This window comes from Coccomyxa subellipsoidea (genome assembly GCF_000258705.1).
Source record: "Coccomyxa subellipsoidea C-169, whole genome shotgun sequence".
NCBI classification, from domain to species: domain Eukaryota; kingdom Viridiplantae; phylum Chlorophyta; class Trebouxiophyceae; family Coccomyxaceae; genus Coccomyxa; species Coccomyxa subellipsoidea.
In genome coordinates, this window is record NW_005178042.1 from 3,379,388 (window position 1) to 3,398,575 (window position 19,188).

At 52.6% G+C, this 19,188-nt stretch overlaps 4 protein-coding genes across 4 annotated transcripts; 1 reads left to right on the plus strand and 3 right to left on the minus strand.

Moving 5' to 3' along the window:
• Positions 1-37: 37 nt before the first annotated feature.
• COCSUDRAFT_64345 (alpha/beta-hydrolase) lies at positions 38-3,255 on the minus strand (the record flags this gene model as incomplete). Its single annotated transcript, XM_005652195.1, has 5 exons — positions 38-795; positions 1,180-1,488; positions 2,083-2,286; positions 2,663-2,797; positions 2,995-3,255. The coding sequence occupies 5 exons, from the start codon at positions 3,253-3,255 to the stop codon at positions 694-696; spliced, it is 1,011 nt and encodes a 336-aa protein (XP_005652252.1). The 3' UTR covers positions 38-693.
• Positions 3,256-4,281: 1,026 nt separating this feature from the next.
• COCSUDRAFT_45959 (hypothetical protein) lies at positions 4,282-8,068 on the minus strand (the record flags this gene model as incomplete). Its single annotated transcript, XM_005652196.1, has 8 exons — positions 7,876-8,068; positions 7,539-7,647; positions 7,246-7,388; positions 6,920-7,053; positions 6,567-6,701; positions 5,683-5,865; positions 5,038-5,253; positions 4,282-4,431 (listed from the first exon to the last, which is right to left on the minus strand). Exons 1-8 carry the CDS (start codon positions 8,003-8,005, stop codon positions 4,282-4,284), a joined length of 1,200 nt encoding a protein of 399 aa, XP_005652253.1. The 5' UTR covers positions 8,006-8,068.
• Positions 8,069-8,580: 512 nt separating this feature from the next.
• COCSUDRAFT_45960 (hypothetical protein) lies at positions 8,581-14,291 on the plus strand (the record flags this gene model as incomplete). The annotated part of the gene is made up of 11 exons (XM_005652197.1): positions 8,581-8,634; positions 8,837-8,911; positions 9,212-9,381; positions 9,801-10,080; positions 10,385-10,503; positions 10,969-11,068; positions 11,388-11,513; positions 11,909-11,928; positions 12,293-12,494; positions 12,780-13,037; positions 13,457-14,291. 11 exons carry the CDS (start codon positions 8,581-8,583, stop codon positions 14,120-14,122), a joined length of 2,070 nt encoding a protein of 689 aa, XP_005652254.1. The 3' UTR covers positions 14,123-14,291.
• A 50-nt stretch (positions 14,292-14,341) lies between these two features.
• Positions 14,342-18,915, minus strand: COCSUDRAFT_45961 (hypothetical protein; the record flags this gene model as incomplete). Its single annotated transcript, XM_005652198.1, has 10 exons — positions 14,342-14,940; positions 15,206-15,292; positions 15,661-15,834; positions 16,113-16,167; positions 16,460-16,660; positions 17,114-17,231; positions 17,612-17,720; positions 18,139-18,256; positions 18,471-18,598; positions 18,796-18,915. 10 exons carry the CDS (start codon positions 18,913-18,915, stop codon positions 14,737-14,739), a joined length of 1,314 nt encoding a protein of 437 aa, XP_005652255.1. The 3' UTR covers positions 14,342-14,736.
• Between the last annotated feature and the right edge of the window lie 273 nt (positions 18,916-19,188).

Consider the following 19,188-nt stretch of genomic DNA (forward strand, 5'->3'; position numbering starts at 1 on the left):
TCTCAGAATTGTAATGCATGCATCTGTGGAGATGCATGCGCATGCATTTGTGTATTTACAGATTTCCAGGACATGCCTCTGATTGCTCGCATTTGCATTTGATTCTCAGATTATGATGCCAGGTGTTCTAAAAGCGCATGAGCACCTGTACATGTGGTGTCCTATGTTCCACTAATAAATTAGCAAACCAAACAAATACTCATTGACATTGCAATATCAACAAGTCTAACCCCCTGAAGAGTCTGGTCACCCTGCCTCTCGTTGAATGCCACATCCCTGCAGTTGCTGCTCTAGCTACCAGACAAACTAAATTCCAGTTGCACTATCAAGGCACCCCTGGCATGCACCTGGACATCTGAATACTAGCTGAAGTAGCAACTCTTCTAAGCCTCGCTGTTTGCATTGGCGCCACATCAATACTAGGAGGCTGCCGGTCCTTTTTAGGCACCACACTCTTCAGAAAACCCCCTAAAACCTTCCTCAACTGGGTGCCTCCTGCCCTCAAAGATTCATGGTTAGAAACTAGGCTCTGTAATCGTTGGACAGCAGAGGATTCCTGCTGCATGCAATTCTGAAGTCAGCAATGGGGCCCCCCCGGTCGGGAACATCCTGCTCTGGAAGTTCTCTGCTGGCTCCTGTTGAGTAATTAAACCCGGCTTATAATTCTCGGTCATTAATCTCGAGCGCGCTGACTCAGCGGTCTGTCTGCAGGGCGCTGATGGCCCTGAGGATGCCAGCTGTCAGGTCGACAGGGTTAGTCAGCATGCCCTGGTGATCCGCCTCCACCTCAATCACCTGTAAGCCAACACCCGCTGTAACTTCCCAGCTTCTGCACCGATTACTTAAAAATGCGAAAAGTGACAGGGAAAAGCATGCTGTGCAATTGAATGCCCTCTACTGCATGTCCTCAAAAGCACTTTTGCACTAAGCTCCACCAGAAAATATTCTGGTCAACAAGGCTTCAGAGGCAGGCATTATAGACAGGAAGGCTGCAAGCTGAAGACCCTTTATGACAGTGACTTTGCTGCCTGAGAAATCCATATTTCAGGATCCTCTCACTGTAGAGGGAGAAGGTTTTGACAGGGCCACCGCTACGACACACCCAATCCTCATGCATCAGAAAGGCATGTAAAAATAATAAAACAAGCACAGAGAAGGAACAAGGGGCCGCAAAAATACCTGCAGGCCGAGGCCGCCGTTATTTGCGCGCGCGAGCCGGTCCGCAAACAGCAGCCACGCGCGCGGATCCGTACTGAGACTGTGGTCCAGAGTTTCATAGATGTATGCCTTGGGCTTGGAGATGGTAAAAAAGGCTGAGACGTCCAGGGATGTGACCTCTGGGCCCTTGGGTTCTGGCACCATGAGCTTGTAGGTGGCCAGGACTAATGCATCGTTGCCCGCGCAGCTGTTCACCATCCAGCCGCGGTAGAGGTCCACTGTGAACTGCTGGTAGAAGAGCGGGTAGCTGAAAAGCAGCGAGAACCAGGCCTGCGCAGAACAGCACCCCTAAGCTGTCAGGCATTTGAACTTGAAATCACATTTGAATTAAAATCACCCCTGCGCAGCGCAGTGCCCCACAGCTTTAAGACACTTTTCATTCGAACTCGAATTTTACAAAGATTAGAACCAGGCCGCGCATCGCACGGCCCCACAACTGCCAGTCATTCATTTGAAGTTGAATTTGGATTCAAGATGAGACTACAAAAGCTCGCTGCTCTGCTCTGCTGTGGCAAGCTCATGCTGCTTACCATGCGCCGGCGGCATGCTCTGTGCTGTTTGAGCTCCATCTGACACCCCATGCCATGACTGTGCACTGTTATTGGGGCAAACTCAAGGCGACCAGCTGTGCGGCCGGTAGTTTGGCATTTGCCTTCATCATTAATGTCGCAGCCGCTTTGGGGGGAGGAATCCACAATAGGCTGACAGACCCAAGCATGCGCTCATGCAGGCAGGATAAGGAAAATTGGACGGTCGGATTTGCTCTCCAGCACACCTTTACAACAAACCTTCCTGCTCCCTCAAATCTTCCCTTGCCACTGTGTGTCAAGCGCGTCAGGCAATTGCCAGGGAGCAAGGCGGCACCTGCGCAGGGAACGCTGGGAGCGTGGAGACGACGCCGCCGATCCTATTACTAAAGAAGCTTTCGCCGGGCAACAGCACCGCCGCGTCGATGAAGACAAGGGAGGCGATGCGGTTGGGGATCTGCTGCAGCAGCATCTGCATCCACACCCCCGCCAGCGAGTGGCCCACCAGCACCACATTCTGCAAATTGTTCTGTGTTATCACCTGCGGCGCAATGCACAGGGTCATGACCTGCATCGCTTGATAGCATTCTTACTAGCATGCTGCAGCTCTCAGGGCCGGGTGCGTTGCAGCAACTTCTGAACAGCTGCCTCCAATCCTTCCCCATGTCCTTCGCCGTGATATATGGTGGTGTGAACAACATCTGATTGCCTTTCTAATATGTGAATGCTCCCCCAAGATCTAAAATGGCCCTTTTGCCGGGCCCCTTCATGAGACAAGAGCTGCCAAGACAGCAGCCAATATTCCGGTGCCTTCAGAGGCTCCATTTGCAGCTGCATGGTCTTGCTGCAGCCCCTGACACACCAGACCACTAGCTTCTATCCGTGGGTGCTGCTTGACACATGCATTTGGCACCCACCTGGATGTAAACATCGACATACTTCTGCACTGTCATCTGCCCATCCATCCATGACCAGTGGTCGTATGGGGCGTGAAATGGCAGTGTTGGGTTAAACACCTGGTGCCCCGCCTGCTCCAAGAGACCCTTCACCCCCTGCATGCAAGCAAACAACCCTCTTGGTGAGATCAGCCGAAGCAGATCCCAATGCATAGCTTTTTCTACTTAACCATCCGGAAGCTCCTGGGACATTTTCTTCTGCTCCTGGCTGCATGTGACCTGGCCTGCTGTGATGTGCAAAACGTCCATTAAGGAAGAGATTGCTCTGCAGCATCTATTGCAGCTGTACTCACCGCAGGTGCACCTATTTCTGGCCGCGAGTAATTCCACACCCAGCCGCCCTGGATGGCTCCGTGCAGCAGCACAATGGGCGATCTCGGCCCATTGATGACTGTGCTGTCTATCGATGTCACTGCTGCTAGGCCGGCTGTGTCCCCAATCTCCAGATCAAGGGAGATGCCAGGGGCTGGTGCAGGCCCTGGGCCTGCCCCTGGCCCTGGTCCTGGGATAGGGCTCCAAGCTTTTTGATAGGCGTTCACCTGCTGAAAAATCATATTCAATCGGTGCATGTCACGAGCACGGTCTAGGACTGAAACGATAAAGCACTTGCGAAGTGCTTTGAGACTCTTGTCGACGAGCTGAAAGGCTGAGTCTGGAAGGCTTACCTTGAAGGGTCTCAAAAACAGAAGTAGCACCAAGATCCCAGTAGAGCATCGTCCAGCAACTGTCATTTAGGAGCTTGGGGCTTTGTTGTGTTCCAAGGCTCCGGCATGGGCTTCGTGGCCCTCCTGCGAAAGATAATCTTCGTTGATGCGCTACCCGCTGTAACATCAATCTATCATATCCAGTATAGATTACTTACGGCGTGAACCGCGCCACAGCAGGTTCTCTTAGCAAAGGATAGCGAAGACCACCCACGACGCCCCAATCACGACGCCCCTCACCTGCTTAACTTTTCATCGGTAGCTCTATTGTGCGCTCTAAGTATCCTCAAATGTGCCGTATTCTCTCCATTTCTGTGCCCAATCAATTACTCAGTGGACAAGCGCTGTCTTTTCGTCCAGAACTTTTTAATCGGAGGCTTGATCCCGCACTGCAGGATACTTTCTCTTCCACCACCAGTCACCACTGAAATCTGCAAAGCATTTATATTTGTGGCGTCGAGCGGAGATGAGCTCAGTGCTGCGTGTTGTGGATGAAGATCCAAGGATCAAGGTGTCGGAAGTTTAGGAGACTCCGACATGGGCAGGCTACAACCCTCGTATGAAATCTATAGCCCAGCATTTTACTAAGCATGGCAAGCGGATCTTCACTCCATCACCTTTTGACATCAGCACATCACTAACTTGCAAAGACGCATCCATATTGGACCTGTCTCAACTGCAGAATACTGGCTTCCTTCTTCTCCTTCCAAAACCTTGTATGTCTACACTGGTTCAAGAGCTCAGGCTGATTGCCACAGACACAGTGGGCAATCACATCAACATGTACAGGGAGGCATTTCCGCGCAACTGGAGATCAGGTTGCAGGGAGTCATACATACAGTTTCTTGCCAGATGACATGCGCATGCACCGTGCTGCTACACAAAGACAGGCAAGCCGCGGTCAGCAGCCGAGTCGAGGATGCTGTTCAGCTGGTTGCAGACTGAGGCGATCTGCTCGTCCCACTGCTTCAGCCCCTCTGTGTCAGAATCAAAGTGCAGCAGCCCATCCACCTGATCGATTGACCCCTGCACCAACACACGACACGTGACCAAAAAGCATCCACCCTTGCCAATTTCGCTGCCCCTGGCTGATAGGGGGACAATGTGCAGATCAGGTGACTGGGCTGCCCATGACAGGCTGATCAGAATGTGCTAAGGGACCGACTTGCGAGAAAATCCATGCCAGAAGCAACCCACATAATTTACGGCTGTCTTGCAAGCGAATAGCTCGAGTGTCTGCAATTTGCCATGTAATCTCCAAAGCCAGCAACTTGAATGGCTCATATGCCATAAATCCTCTGCACTTGAACCCGCCCAGAAGAAGGCTCCAAAGCCAGCAGCTTGCAAAGATAAGCCTGCAAAGCCACGAGGTTGAACGCGCACCTGCAGGCGGTGCCAGGTCCCAGTACTCTTTCTGCAAAGGTAGGGCCCGGACTTGAGATGCTTGAGTTCACGCATTTGCCAGCAAACACTCTGAAGGTTCACAGGGTGTGCAGGCTCGCAAAGATAAGGCTGTGAAGCCCAAGATTGTTTGCGCACCTGCAGGCGACCCTCGGCGGGGGAGAAAATAAAAACTAATCCAGCACATCGGAAAAAACAAAAACCTGCAAGGCCCGAGGTTCGAGCGCGCACCTGCAGGCGGCCCTCGGTGATCATGCGCGAGGCGACTTTTTCTGCGGAGGCCGGGGGCACGCCCAGCAGCTGGCCGAGCTCGGCGAAGAAGATGTTGGTGTAGAGGCGCGATGCGGCCGCCAGGTTGTGCTCGACCACAGCGCGCTCCAGCACCGTCGTGCCGTCCGCCGTCACCGCCTTCTGGTGCGCCTGCAACCCCTCCGCAAACGCCTCCACCTGCGCTGGCGAGGAATGATGAACTCACGCATAGAGTTACTGTTTACGCTACTCCTACTACTATCATTCTCACCCTAAATAGGCTACACGCTGTTCCTGCCAGAGGCAAGCTGCAGGTAAAGCTGCCACATATCCTGCCCCTTGTCGGACTCGCCAGATACAAGCAACCTCTAAGAAGATGCATGCTTCTAGCTGGAGTTATAGACTGCTCCAAGCTAGCCATCACTTCCTACTCGACTCCCGCATGTCCTTTCTACCTTGCTGCTCCACAAGCCCTTTTCCGAGCGTAAAGAGCTGAGATCTCCTTCTTGAATGCTGTGTGGTGTTACTTGGAGCTCTCTGAATGCTTCTGAAGTACATAACAGCTGTGCATCGGGGGCAGCAACCTTGAGCCGAAGGGAGAATGTGCTCTTTAAGAAGGTAAGTCACCTCCTGGTGGCGCAGGATGCGCTCGAGGTAGACTTTTTCGAGGAAGGAGAAGACGGGGAGCCGCGCGCAGCGCTCGTCCTTGTACAGGTTGGCCAGCACTCGCGAGCGCTGCGGCCCAGCCGCCGCCAGTATGCAGCACGTCACTGCCGCTGTCAGCGCCTGATCCAGCTCGTCCTCCCCAACCTGCACATGCATAGAAAATCAATATCAATGATTGTTACTATCATTACATAATAACAAAAGCTATTCCTGCCAGAGGCAAGGTGCGTCTGCAGGTAAAGGCTGCCACATATGCCACCCCTTGATGGACTTGCCAGATCCAAGAAATACCCAATCAAATGTGGGCACGGTGCTCGGTATGGTCCCAGTCAGAGCCAACCGCCCTGATCATGCCTGGGGCGTGATTAGGAGACAGAGTGTAGGCATGCCAAACGCATGGCCGTTGATCATGATAAACCCATGCCACCTATGCACATGCAGATTGCTCTCTTCTCTCTCCTCTTCTCTCTCTCTCTCTCTCTCTCTCTGTGCCTGTATGAACAAAAGCTTGTTCACAGATTGGGCATTCTTCCACCCGGAACTCACTTGTTGGCACATGCCACCCGAGGCCTCATCTCGCTGTACTATGGGCTCCTGTAGACCATTTGGGAAGCACTCCTGACAATAGGAAGGAATATAACCTGGACGATTGCCCCGAGTCTGATAAAAATGTTGTGTACCCATTCCCTTTTTTTGTACAACTTGCCCCGCATGTGTGGCAGCGCTGCCACAGCAGAACAAATGCAAACATGACGGGGTGACGGAAGAAACCTCCGTGTTAACAAGGTTGGGGTTTTCGGTGGCCCAGACCCTCAGAAATAGGAAAGGCCCTGGCAGGCACACACCTTGATGCCAGCGTCGGTGTCGCTGCTGCTGACCTGGGACAGGTCATAGTACCTGGTGGCAGCTTCCAGGAACCTGCGTTTGGCGTCCAGAATGCGCGCATAGCAGCTCTTGTACTTCAACTCCAGCTCAGAGACCTGCACAGCACCAGTATATGATTATTATCATCACCACTGTTACACATGTTTCCTTCTAAGTGGCAAAGTGCCTACGTGATCATGTTGCATGATATTCCGCAAACCAGAAAGCTCTCATTAGTGTCCTGTTGCCAAGGACACCAGACAGTGTTTTAGGAGTAGCAGTATAATACAAGGAATTGCTGTCGCAGTGTGGAGGGACGTGATGGTTGGCTGACCTTGCAGCTGGCGATGAGCGTGGCGGCCTTCTTAATGAAGATCTCAGCGCTGACCGCATCGTCATCCTCCAAGTAGAGCATGGCTATCTTGATGTTCTGCCGCAGTTTGTACTCGTCGTCCAGAACTCGCATGCCTGTCACAGACGCACTTTGCATGAGTTCAAAATCAGCAACGGCATCATCTCTACAAGGTTCAAGTGCTTGTGGGTAACCCCAGTGCAATTTTGCAGTTGCTTGAGGCAGTTTTTTGAAATTGTGTATGTGTACAGATGTATGTGCCAGAAACATGGGATGCCAGGCGAAGCTTGCCAGTGATAGCGACCGACCTGAGTCAAGATCGATGCCTGCCAAGACCTTTGCTGCTTTGGCCCAGTCCTCCTCATCTTCTAGTAGCTCTGCCAGCTGCTCCCTGATGGCTGTCACCTGTTCCTCATAGCTGACCACTCGCGGCTGCAGGGCATCCAGTGCACTGCAACAAACACATCCTCTCATAAAGCTATCCATATAGAACCAAGCTTGAGACAAGATTAATTCCACAAGCAGATGGCAAGCTGCCAAATGTAAAAGCTGGTGCAGTGCAAGGCAAACAAGCGATCCTGTTTCTTGAGGGGTAACTCACAATGTGGCTACTTCTTTGTGGACATCATGCGGAAGTTTCTGCTTAATGTCCTGTGTGAATTGTTGCAGGAGCTGTCTGCTGACAACAAGAGGAACTGCGTCCGAGAGCACTGCACAAAGCATGCTAAGAGTCAAGTACCATGTGTGACATGTGATAATTACTTGTGGACATTCTGGCTTCGACATTGCAGAAATATTCATCTCCAAAGGTATCTTAAACAAGAAGTATTGACTTGACTTTCGGTGGAAAAGCAGATGGAGGAGCACGCATCAAAAGTTCAATAGTGAGTTAAGCATTATAAAGTCGGTCTTGGAGCTACCAAATCTCTGTTACTTACTGTGTTCTAAGAAATCTTTGCATTGTTGCGCGCTGCCGCTGTCAAGGACCTTCGCCAAAGCTGCTTTGTACTGCTCGATCTTCAATTTTTGATCCGTGAGACCCGCAACGCTCTCTAAAGAGCTCGTCATCGTTCCTGGGATGTGCTTGATCTCCTTACTTCCGTTGATTTCTGGAGAATTGTCTTGTCTTCTGGACTCGCTGACCCAGGCTCTCAATATTCAAGACGAACAAATGCAGTGCAGTGCAACCCACGTGGGTTTGACCCCGTTTCAAAGGGGAAAACCCTAGCGACAACCAAGCTGTCCTTCTTTGGAATTTGCTGGGTGCAGCACAATTTTAGTTGCAATCAGCACTATGTGAAAGTTTACGTTACACAATGCTCGAAAATTGCTATTGATGTAAGACTGTTGTTCGAAAAAATTTCCAAGGCATCCTCTTTTTATAGCAAGCCAGAGGCTGGTGAAAGTGGACGATGCGTGAATGTGCGATGCATCTACAACGAAACAATTTGCAAATATATCCCATATCATAGCAGAAAGGCGTCGAGTTTGCAGGCCATCAGCGCGTGGTATTCCTAGTAAAACTGTTGTTGTAGTAGTGCACTTCGCCCAGAATACAGCCCGGGGCTATGTGAAATTTTTGGGCATGAGTGGGAACAATCGGCGTGTATGCACGTACTACCAGAAGACTGGGCGTTGCCGCTATGGTGATGCCTGCAGATTCTCTCACAGCTCTCCCTCCATGGTGCAAACGGCAGGTTTCCAGGAGCGGGTGTGGAGTCATCAAGAGGTGAGGAGCTTGGAGACGATAACTCGTAATGCACACAGGACCGCTGCTAGCAATCCGGCTGCCAGGCGAGCGTTAATATCCTACAGGAAGGCAGCTTGCAGCACCGAGGTTGCAATTCTCTTCTGATTGATACCAAGGGCCAGCAACCACTGACATGCTCTGATGTGCAGGCCAGCTCAAGCCACGAGCACCCAGTCTTCCCCAACGTCCGCATCATGTCCTACAACATACTTGCCGATCAGCTGGTAAGGCAGCCCAGTGTGGAGGATGTATTACAGCCTGCAAAAAGAACTGCCTGTCTTAGTGCATGGTGTGAGCGAGTAAAGGAGCACTTGCTGCGTCCTCCTGCATTGTGCACCCAATGTCTTATTTTCTCGTGCACAACGTGCATTATCAGATGAGCGCATTGGGCGTTTGGAAGGGATGTTCTGAAAGACAACGAGCACAGCACATGAGCCTATCTAGACCGATGTATGGCATGTCTATTCAGGCGCCTGAGCACGCGGAAGAGCCTATCCTGACAGGTGTATGGCATGTCTGTTCAGGCGCATGAACACGCGCACGAGTTGTACCGGGCATGCCCAAAGTGGTGCTTGCAGTGGGAGCACAGAGGGCCTGCCATCATGGCAGAGATCGAGCACTGGGCGCCAGACATCGGCTGCCTGCAGGAAGTCGATTGGCCCGACGAGTTCCACGCCTTTCTGCAGGAGCTTGGGTAAATGTCCTCATCCTCTGTGCATGTTGTATTCCCCCATGACCCTCTGGCATCATACTGCCTCCCCACAGCACTGCCTGGCAGCTTATTGTGATTACTGTGCTTCTATGCCTCGCTCATCCCCAACATCTCTGGCCACAGTGTACAAGAATGTCACCGTGGGACTGACGTGTGCTTCTCACTCACATTCTCAACTTTTAGCATTGATGCAAGGCCCAGCTGGAAGGGTGTAAAACGGCTGAGCATCCTGCCCCCAATATAGTTCGGTGCTGCTTGGATTTGGCGAGAACAATGAGGTGCATGACATGTGCTAGCCTAAATCTGCAGCTTTGGCTGCAGACGCACTTCTTCTTGCCTCTCTTGTCAGCAACAAAGTGTAATAACAGAACTGCATGACCTTGTTTTGGCTGCTTTGGCAGGTACGAGACGGCGTACGCGCCGCGCACGGGAGATCGCTGCGACGGCTGCCTGACCTTCTGGCGGCGCAGCCGGTTTGTGGCGCTGCACACGGAGGCCCTGCAGATGCGCAGCTTCGGGCTAAAGGACAATGTTGCATTGTTGGTGCTGCTGGCGCCTGTTCTGGCGTCGCCCCCCGGCAGCGGCGCGGCGGCTGCCCGCGCGGCTGCCGACCCTGCCGCACCGGCGCTACTCGTCGGCAACACCCACCTGCTGTTCAACCCCAAGCGTGGCGATATCAAGGTCTGTTTCTTGAAGCTCCCCTGCTTGTTGACTGCCAAGCCCAACCAATGCCAATGAGAGACTGAACAACGGAACCAACAAATTCATCACCAAAACAGTGGTAGCCTGCCCAGCTTGCATTGCCTCCTGTTCACATGCATGAGCGTTAAATGTGCTTTGCATGCCTGGGGACATGGATTGAAGCTTGGATCGGTCCTAAAATTTCACAGGGCAGTTCAGGCTCCTTGATGCTGTGCAGATGTATGCAGGGATATTTTGGACTTTAAAAGCGCTCTTCTAGATTAGGAGTGTGGCTTGAGTGCAGGCGGGTCAGGCTCGCAGCATATTGACGACGATGCGCGACATCCAGTCAGCCGCTGACCGGCCCTCCTGGGCAATGCTGATGGGCGACTTCAACTCCGTGCCAGGCAGCCCCATCTACAGGTGAGCTGCATCGTATGGCAGTGCTCAAGTCTGGTCACATTGGGCATTTGCTTCTATGTTCATGTGAAGACGGGTGTAGTACCATGTAGTGCCATGTGGGCAGATAGTTTGCTGTCGTGCAGCATTGCCTGAATGGCTTCAAGAGACAACGCAACATGTCATCATGCAATCGTGGATGCTAATGCCCCATCTTGCCAGGCTTGAACATCCACGTGTATTTAACATTGTGGGCGGACAGATTGCAGCATTGTCTGAAAGCTTAGTTTGGACAATACATCATGCCTGAGGAGATGGGTCTTTTCAAGACAGGCAGAGTTTTGTTGCAATGCGCTGCTGCACTCTGCAACGATCAGAACATGACAGCAGTGTCGGCGTTTCCAACGCCCCCAGAGATTTTGTCTGGTCTGCAGTGCCATGCTCTGCTTTTTGGGGATCAGAGAACGACAGCTGTGTTGGCGGGCGCAGGTTTGTGCAGACGGGATCGTTGGACTGCAGCCTGGTGGACCGGCGCAACATGTCTGGGCAGCTCACCTCTGGCAGCGGCTGGCCCCCCAAAGGACCCCAGGTGAGATGGCAATCCAGCCATGGCCTCATCTGTGTGCATTCTTTCTCTTGGCCACTTCTCTCTCATTTACTAACCTCCATGCACAATCCCCTGGCACAATGCATCCAGTTTGGGTGCCTCCTTGTGCGCAAGTTTTGATTGCCAAGCTTGTCAGGGAGCCCTGTGCGAAATAAATGCTCATTGAACTCTGAGAGCATCGTTTCCTCTGTTACACATTGACCGGGGTAAAAAAATCAAGTCCTGAAACTGAATGTCCTGTCGTCGACTATGAAGTTATTGAGAGACAGTGCTGAAATTTGTGGACACTTGCTGATGGCAGGCTGGTGGACGGCCCTCACAGAACGGCGCCACCAGCAGTAATGGTTATGTCACTGGAACGCCTGTGGCCGCTTCCCCTTCCTCCGGGCAGAGCATGGCGATCGGCATTCCTCAGCAGCACATGCACGTGAGCCCCTTTCGAATGTCTCCCCAAGGGATTCTAAATCAGAAATTGAGAGTCCCCTGAACTTCCCTTACTATTTTGCAGTCCTATGCACCTTGTTGTCATGTCCTCTGGCATTTTACTGGTGTCCTACCTTGATGGAGGGTGAATAGACGTTCGCTTCAGCTACGTAGAAAGCTGCAGTTTATAGCGCAATATATCTCATGCATGCTTAGTGGTGATCATCTGTCTGACAGATACTGTGTGGGAGCAGGTCCTGACGCACAGCAGCAGCGTTCCTTTGATCGCACCAGGGTGCATACAACCGCCCCTCCCGGTGCCACGAGCGCAGAGGTGGTTCTCACTGCCCATTGCTTTGACTGCTATTCCGAACTATCATGCAAGAAGGTGCTGAACAGGTGAGTGCCAAGATGGCGAGGTAATGATCATGAGATGACACCTCACCCATGGTTGCTGGCATGCAATCTCTGCACCCACCTGTTTGTCCAGGACCCAGACATGAGGCTTGTTGTCTCATATCCAGTGACCTCCCATACTTGCCATAAGGGACTGTAATGGTGTGACCGCGAGGGTGGGGTCATTCAGGGCAGGTGGTGCGAGCTCGGTGTTTCAATGCAGCACATGTCGCTATGTGTGGTACACAGCAGCTCAGAAGTTGTGAAAGCCTCCGCTTGTTTTGTAATGCAGCATTGGCACAAGCTCATTGCAATCAACGTAGTACATGTCACTTGCTCGTCTCTTGAGCACTCACAATTCTGACGGCCTGCATCCATTGTCTGGAGCAGCATCGGCGCCAGCGCGCCTCCTCTGTACTCGCATCTGGACAGCGCCGGCCGCGTGTTCTGGTCGCCCGTGCCGCCGGCCGGGGACTCAGCGCCAGTGCAGCACCCCTTCTACTATGAGCCCATGCTGTTGGAGGAGGCCGCGCCTGTTCCGGACGTGCCCGCCCGCCTGGCCAAGTCAGCCTCTGTCAACGCGCGCATGGTGAGAAAGTTGTCTGCTCTGTCAAAGTCTGAGTGAGGGAGTCTTAGGCTTTTCTGAAGCTGCGATCCCAATCTTGAGTGAAGCTTGGTTGAAAAATTGCACCATTAAGGCGCTCCTGGCAAAGCAATACTTGAAGGATCAGGAGCTGTCTCGTGGCCTTGGCGGCAACCTGCAGCTATGATTCACTGGACAAAAGCTCCCAATTTCAACTCTGTCTCTCCTTCTAGATAGGCTGACTTCACGAATAATTTTTCACGGACAAAAACAATGACGGTTGCGATGCAGGCCAGCATGGCGACATGGGCGAAGGAGGAGCTCGATTTGGCGGTGGGGCGGCGGGCCTCGCAGCTGGACGCAGCCAGCCTGGGCATCGGACGGCGCCTCAAGTCTGGCAAGCTCGCGCGCGCTAACAGCATCGGCGCTGACCTGGACGCCTGGATCGCTCGCCACCCCCTGGGCGCCCTCTGCAGCACCTATGCCCAGGCAAGCTGCTGGCATCCCTGCAAACTTACCTTGAACATAGACCCTGAAAGATTCAAAGGAGTACTACACACGCAGTAATTGGTTTTACTTGCGGTACCCAGACATTAAGGCTCTGCGAGGTTGCCGAGGCGATTTGCTGGGTAGGTAGCACTGACAGTGATATGCACCGATACTTATCGATGTCAGGCCAAGGGCATGGCCATCAGCAACAGTACTTGACGGATAGTAGCTGAACCTCCGCATATGAATTTGATGGAGCCTATGCGTTGCTCGCTTCACGGCACATGTGCAGCGGGCTGTTGGCGTCTGCTGTCTTTCATTGAGCACAGTGCTGTATCATCTTCATGCAAGATTCTCTGCCTCCAGAAGCACAATAGAAAGCTTTCATGGGGGCCTGAATGGTGAAAAGAAGGCGTGTGGAGTTTTGTGTTGCAATCAGGGGATTGAACGAGTTTGACCGGAGTGTCATGTGCATGCAGGTGCTGGGAGCAGAGCCCGGCTTTACGTCCTGCCACGGCCGCGTGATCGCCACACTTGATTACATGTGGTTCACCCGCCTCTTGCACACGCCTACCCCTGCCGCCCAGCGCACCTCCTCACTTCAGGCCTTGGAGCCCTCCTCACAGCAGCCCAGCAGCTCTGCAGATCCAGCCGGCAGGAGTCTCGACTCATCCGGAGCAGCCTCTTCTGAGTGTACAAGCGGCGCAGACGGCCAGGAATGCAGCAGCAGTGGGATCAGCAGTGCCGCCCACAGCCAGCGAGGCAGACTGGAGCAGCAGGGAGTGGCTGGGGCCAGTTCAGGCACGCCGGGGGGTCCAACGGTGGCCGGCGGTGCCCCTGGAGCGTGGGGGCTTGGGGTATCCGCGGTGGCCGGAGGGTGGGAGCTTGTTCCCACGAGGGTGGCAATGGTTCCCCCATTGCGCAGCCTGCGCAGCGGCCTGCCCGCGCCAGATTACCCCTCGGATCACATCTCGCTCGTGGCTGAGTTTTCTGTTCGCTCGCTGCGGCCGGCAGATGGCGTTCCTGTGCCGGGGGTTTTCGCTCCGCGCACCCCCGCACCGGCCGCGCCGGCGGCGCTGGCCGTCCCGGGTGTAGCAGCTGCACCGCAGGTGCCGCAGCACATTTTCTTCGACGATGAGGACTAGGCAGCCAAGCTTTTCATGTGCACGTCTTTACCAGAAATAATTTGTAGCAGAAAAGAGATTGCTATAACACGCCTGTAGATGTATTTGGCGCAGAGAGTTGTACATTGTATCATGAACTTGATCAGTGTCTGTGATGTGTGAGATGCATTGGTTGTAAAGTCTGTCAACCTCAAACAGGACAGCTGTGGCTTGATATTAGCCCTGCTTCAAATGAGGTATGATGCTCCGATGGTGCTTGCAACGCACATTGCTTAACAAATGCTCCAAAGGCCTTGTGTTAGGCCCAGACCTCTAGAATTTCAAGGTAGCAGTCAGCAGACACAGTGATAGCAATTGTGGAGCCAACTCAAAAACCCACAGAGTCTGTTGGACAGCAGCACATATGAAGATGATATAATAAGCAAACAGCAGCACCGTGCAAATTCAAACAAATGTTCAAGTCAAACATGTGCCAACTTCCCTACGTAGCCCTCTCCTGATCACAGGATGTGCTAACACCATGTTTCGTTTTCTGTAACGCTCAGAACAGTGCAGAACAGAAATATTGAGTCCAAGGAGACAGTCATGGCCACAAAGCTGTCTTTGACTAAGGAGGTGGACACAAGCAGCGGCACTCAGGGCTTCATCTCCATAAACTTGCGCTTGAGGAAGGCCATGAGCTTCCTATTGGCCATCAGCTTCTTGACTCCGCTGATGATCATGGGCATCATGGCACCGCATCCCTGCTGCGCATTCTGCTGTCCGGCACCGCCCCCGAACGCCGGCGGCTGCGGCTGCGCGTAGCCCTGCGGCTGGTAGCCTGCCGGCTGCCACATGGCCTGCAGCACAGATCACCAGATGTCAGCACAATACTCTTAAGCTCAGATTCAGAAGGGTCATGAGCCGAGGATGGTCAGGGGCTGTCCAGCGAAGAACAAAGTGACATTACAAGAAGTGCTGTCTTTTTAATGGTGCTAGGCCTTCTAGAAGCAGCTCTCTGCAAGCGACGAGGATTGCACGCATCCATTCTTTGAGTCCTTCATGTGCACGGGGAAACAAGACGAGCTTCACCCTATAGACATAACAGTGAGAGTAATTCTGCACCTGCGCTTGTTGCAAGATGGACTGCTGCTGCCCCTGTGAATGGCCCTGTGGCTGGCCCTGGTTGACCTGGAAAGTGTGCTGGTACGCCTGCCCCAGCACCACAGTTTATCAGCACTTGCCAGGTGTCACCTTGGGAATGACATGACCACAAAGACTGCAGTTGGAACGCTATGAGACGTGGATTGAGGCACAGAGACATGAAATACTGTGCTTGTCCCAGTTGAAGTCGGATTGCGCCACAGTCGGATAAATTTCAGGCAAGACATCCCAGATCCACAATGCAAGTTGCATGCAGCCATCTCCAATGGAATGCCCTCGTTGCGAGCTTTCCAAAGCCGCCTTTGGAATTTTCACAGCCTCAATATTTTGGAGATTAAAAACTAATCTCTCGACCCTTTATATTGACCCTTTTATTTTTTGAGCACCATAATTTTTGGGCCGGATATGATAGTTACCTGCTGCTGCTGCGGCTGGTGCTGCTGCTGCTGCTGGTACTGGGGAGCAGGCTGGGCCCCCCAGCCAGCGTGCTGAGCTGGCGGCTGCTGATTGGCCCCGTTCTGCGGCTGCCACAGCTGCGCAGGCGGCGCCGACGGCTGAGGGCGGTGGTAGCCTGGCTGCTTCGACAGAAGCTGCGCGCAGACACAAGACAGCGTGACAACATTTCCCCCCAATATAATGCACTCTCTTCTCAGACAGCTTTGTTGGTAGTGATACATGTTGAGGCACCAGTCTGTCCTCTTCAAGACTGCTCCTACTGCCAGAACAGCTGGAGGACTGAGCATGAAAATTTGTGCAAGCAAACAAGTCTTCCAGAGTCATATAATATTTTTTGTTTGCATGCATGCTTTTCAAGCGTTACAATGTTTAAGATTCCATTGACTAGGGACCAGCAGCAGGATAATTATACCTCTGGGAAGCTTGAGCCCACTTTGTCACCATACTTGCTGTGGATGTGGTACGTCCTGCAGACAGCCAACCACACCCCACCCATTAACAAATTTGCCCATCATCTGACAATTGCTGGGCATTCCGGCTTGCATGCTCACAGCACCCGAATACAACCAAGTGATAGCCTGCCTAGAACTTGTGCACAAGAGTACATGCAAATTATGAGCTGGGTTGCCAGTGTGGACCGTGGGATCAGGACACAACATGGGCACACCTGATTTCCACCGCAGAAAGGGCCAAAGGGGTCAGGACAACAGTTGGGCGAGCCTCATGCTCACCGCAGTAAGGTGTCAAACATGCGCACACCTGATCTTCACTTCATAGCCGGCAATGGTGACAATGTTCTCCTCAGCCCCTCCGACAAAGCACAGCGTGTAGAGCGCCAGCTCAAACTCTGGGGAGGTGCCAATGAAGATGGAGGAGACCTCCTTCTTCTCAGGGCCCCAGCTGAACTGCAGGCTCATCAGCCGCTCCGACTCATCCACCTGCACCTGCCCCTCTCCCTGCCTGCAACCAAACAGTTGATCTCTACCCTCAGTGGGGAATAAGGTGACCACTACCCTCAGAAGGGAATCCAAAAACAGAAGAATTGGAGCAACACATGCAGAAGCTTCAGCAATGACAATTCTAACCAATGCTAAATCTTTTTATCATGCCAAAGTGCATGCATGGCAGGACACAACACAGCCAGTATGTGCTTCCGGCAGCCTCTTCAGCAAGGTCTGCCATTCCCCGGTGAGTTATCCATATAATAAGAGACGGTCCGCACATGGCGAATAGTCTGCGCTCAAGACATGCCAAGAGTTTCATTGTCTCTTCAACTGCTTTGATGCATTTGATTCGACTTTGAGATCCCTAGCCTCTGGTTTAGCCTATGCTCTTCCATGTGGGCAGGCCATCCTGGCGCATCGACAGGATCGCATGGTATCGGCGGACTTGATCGATGAGCAGGCTACTGACCTGCCCCTGGGTAAAAGGTAGCCCAGGTAGTTGACCCTCTGCGCGCGCTCTTCCAGGTAGTACTGGATCCAGTTGTGGAAGCCCACCACCTTCCCCTCGTCCACTTCCCCCACAAAAACTGCGCAAGCAAATACATCCCATCTCAGATCCATCAATTTGGCTGACTGTTCAGGTTGACGAGTAGATTCTGATTGCGTTGGAGCATGGCTGGGCCATGAGACCTTCTCTGCAAGCTGCTTCGAAGGCAAGCCACCCCCTGAAAACTTGAACGTCTGTGGAAATATTTGGCAACTTAGGCTTGTGCTCCCTGTTGCAGTGCAATTGAAGCCTGTGCAGCGCCTGGTTCTGAATGGGAGTCATCTGCGCTTGTGGCCCTAGAGTCAAATGGCAACCGGGCTTCCCGCTCAGCGAAGAAGGCATGTCTTACGAGGGTCTCTGATGCATACCATGAAGCATAAGAAAAAGACCCCACATTTCCAGAGAAGGCTGGCAGCGCACCGTGCTCGAAGCCGCAGGTGTCGTCGCGCACTTCGCTGCGCGAGTAGAAGCTGAACCACATCTGGTGCAGCTGTCGCTTGAACTCCTCCATCTGCCCCGCCACCAGGTTCTGCAATGCACACAATTGCCCATTCTGGATCAGCATGCATGAGGCGTATCCTATGGGCAAAGTGCCCCTTCAGTACGCCCAACACTGGTACGAAGCATTAACTTACACTGCAGAGATGAGCCCAATTGTGTCAGTGAACTTGGAGCCTGCCCAAAATCAATTGAAATGTAGGGACTCCGGCCTAGGAATTCAGAGCGAGAGCAAGCTCTTGGATCATTGAATTGTAGATCACAAGGGATCTATCGAACATAATACGGTACGAGGTCTGTGTGCGTACCAGTCTATCTACGCATGTACGAGTGGATACACCTTGGAGACAGAGGCGGACGTGATAACAACAGCGGCGTGCTGCGTGCTTCAGTAGCGCTTCAAAGACAGCAAATCATGTACAGGAACAAAGGAGCAATGGCAGCGTTACCTTTCTGGCCAGGTACTGGTGCACGTACTGCATGGGAGGTGTGGCTGTGACTACCTCCAGGAAAGCCATCTCCTCACCCTGCTCCTGCTGAGTCACCTTCTCCGCCGTACCGGTTGTCCTAATTAACAAAATGACAGACACACCAATACAACGCTCACCCTTGTTACTGGAATCTAGAACTTACGGATATCTGCACAGAAGTCACAACATTACTGACCATCCGTGGCCAATGAGACAAGGCATGATAAAGAAGGTCATGTAAACTACTGTGGCAAAGCAGCCTGCTGTGCAACACCGCTCTTGAGGGATGCGCTGGGAGTGGTAAACCTCACCTCTCATAGTTGTCAAGCAGGCTGCAGAAAGCTGCATATGTAACCCGGTTTCGCAGTGCACTCGGGTCCACGCTGGTGAACAGCGGGGCTGTGGCAGTGTCCTGCTCCTGGTATGACTTCTTACCCACCTTCACCAGTGCAAGAAACAATCAGCTCTCCAAGACAACTATGAAAAGTAATTTGTGGACTCAGCGTGAGTTTGAAAGAGTGTGGGCTGCAGACACTGATTATACTTTCTGGATCACTCCACCATTTGCTGGTTTTATCAGGAGCCGAACTAATGGAAGCTGCCAGGACCACAGCAATCGGAAGAGCGTGGAAGTACCTGCAGATTCATTTGATAGTCCCTGTTGGGTTCCAACCTATTCTGGTCAAGGTCCCATATTTTCTGGCAGGCCAGAGAAAGATCTGCAAGTTCCTCCTGGGTGGGAATTGGAGCGCTCATCCTAATTTGTGCCGTATTTCGTCTAAGTAGAATCTGTCACGAAAGACTGGTCTTGAAGAAACAATCACTTGTCAACGGGATGGGCAAGCACACAGCGATGAAGGTGGGGATCTGGATGTTATACTGAGCTCATTCCCCGAGCCTCGCAGTCAGGCTACTGAAAGAGGTGGTCACCTTTAGTACTTAAATAAAATTTGCTGCTCCAAATGTACGTATAAGCACCAAGAGACGGGCCTGCCTCCAGTATCTTCAAACGCGTTTAGATTTCCGAGA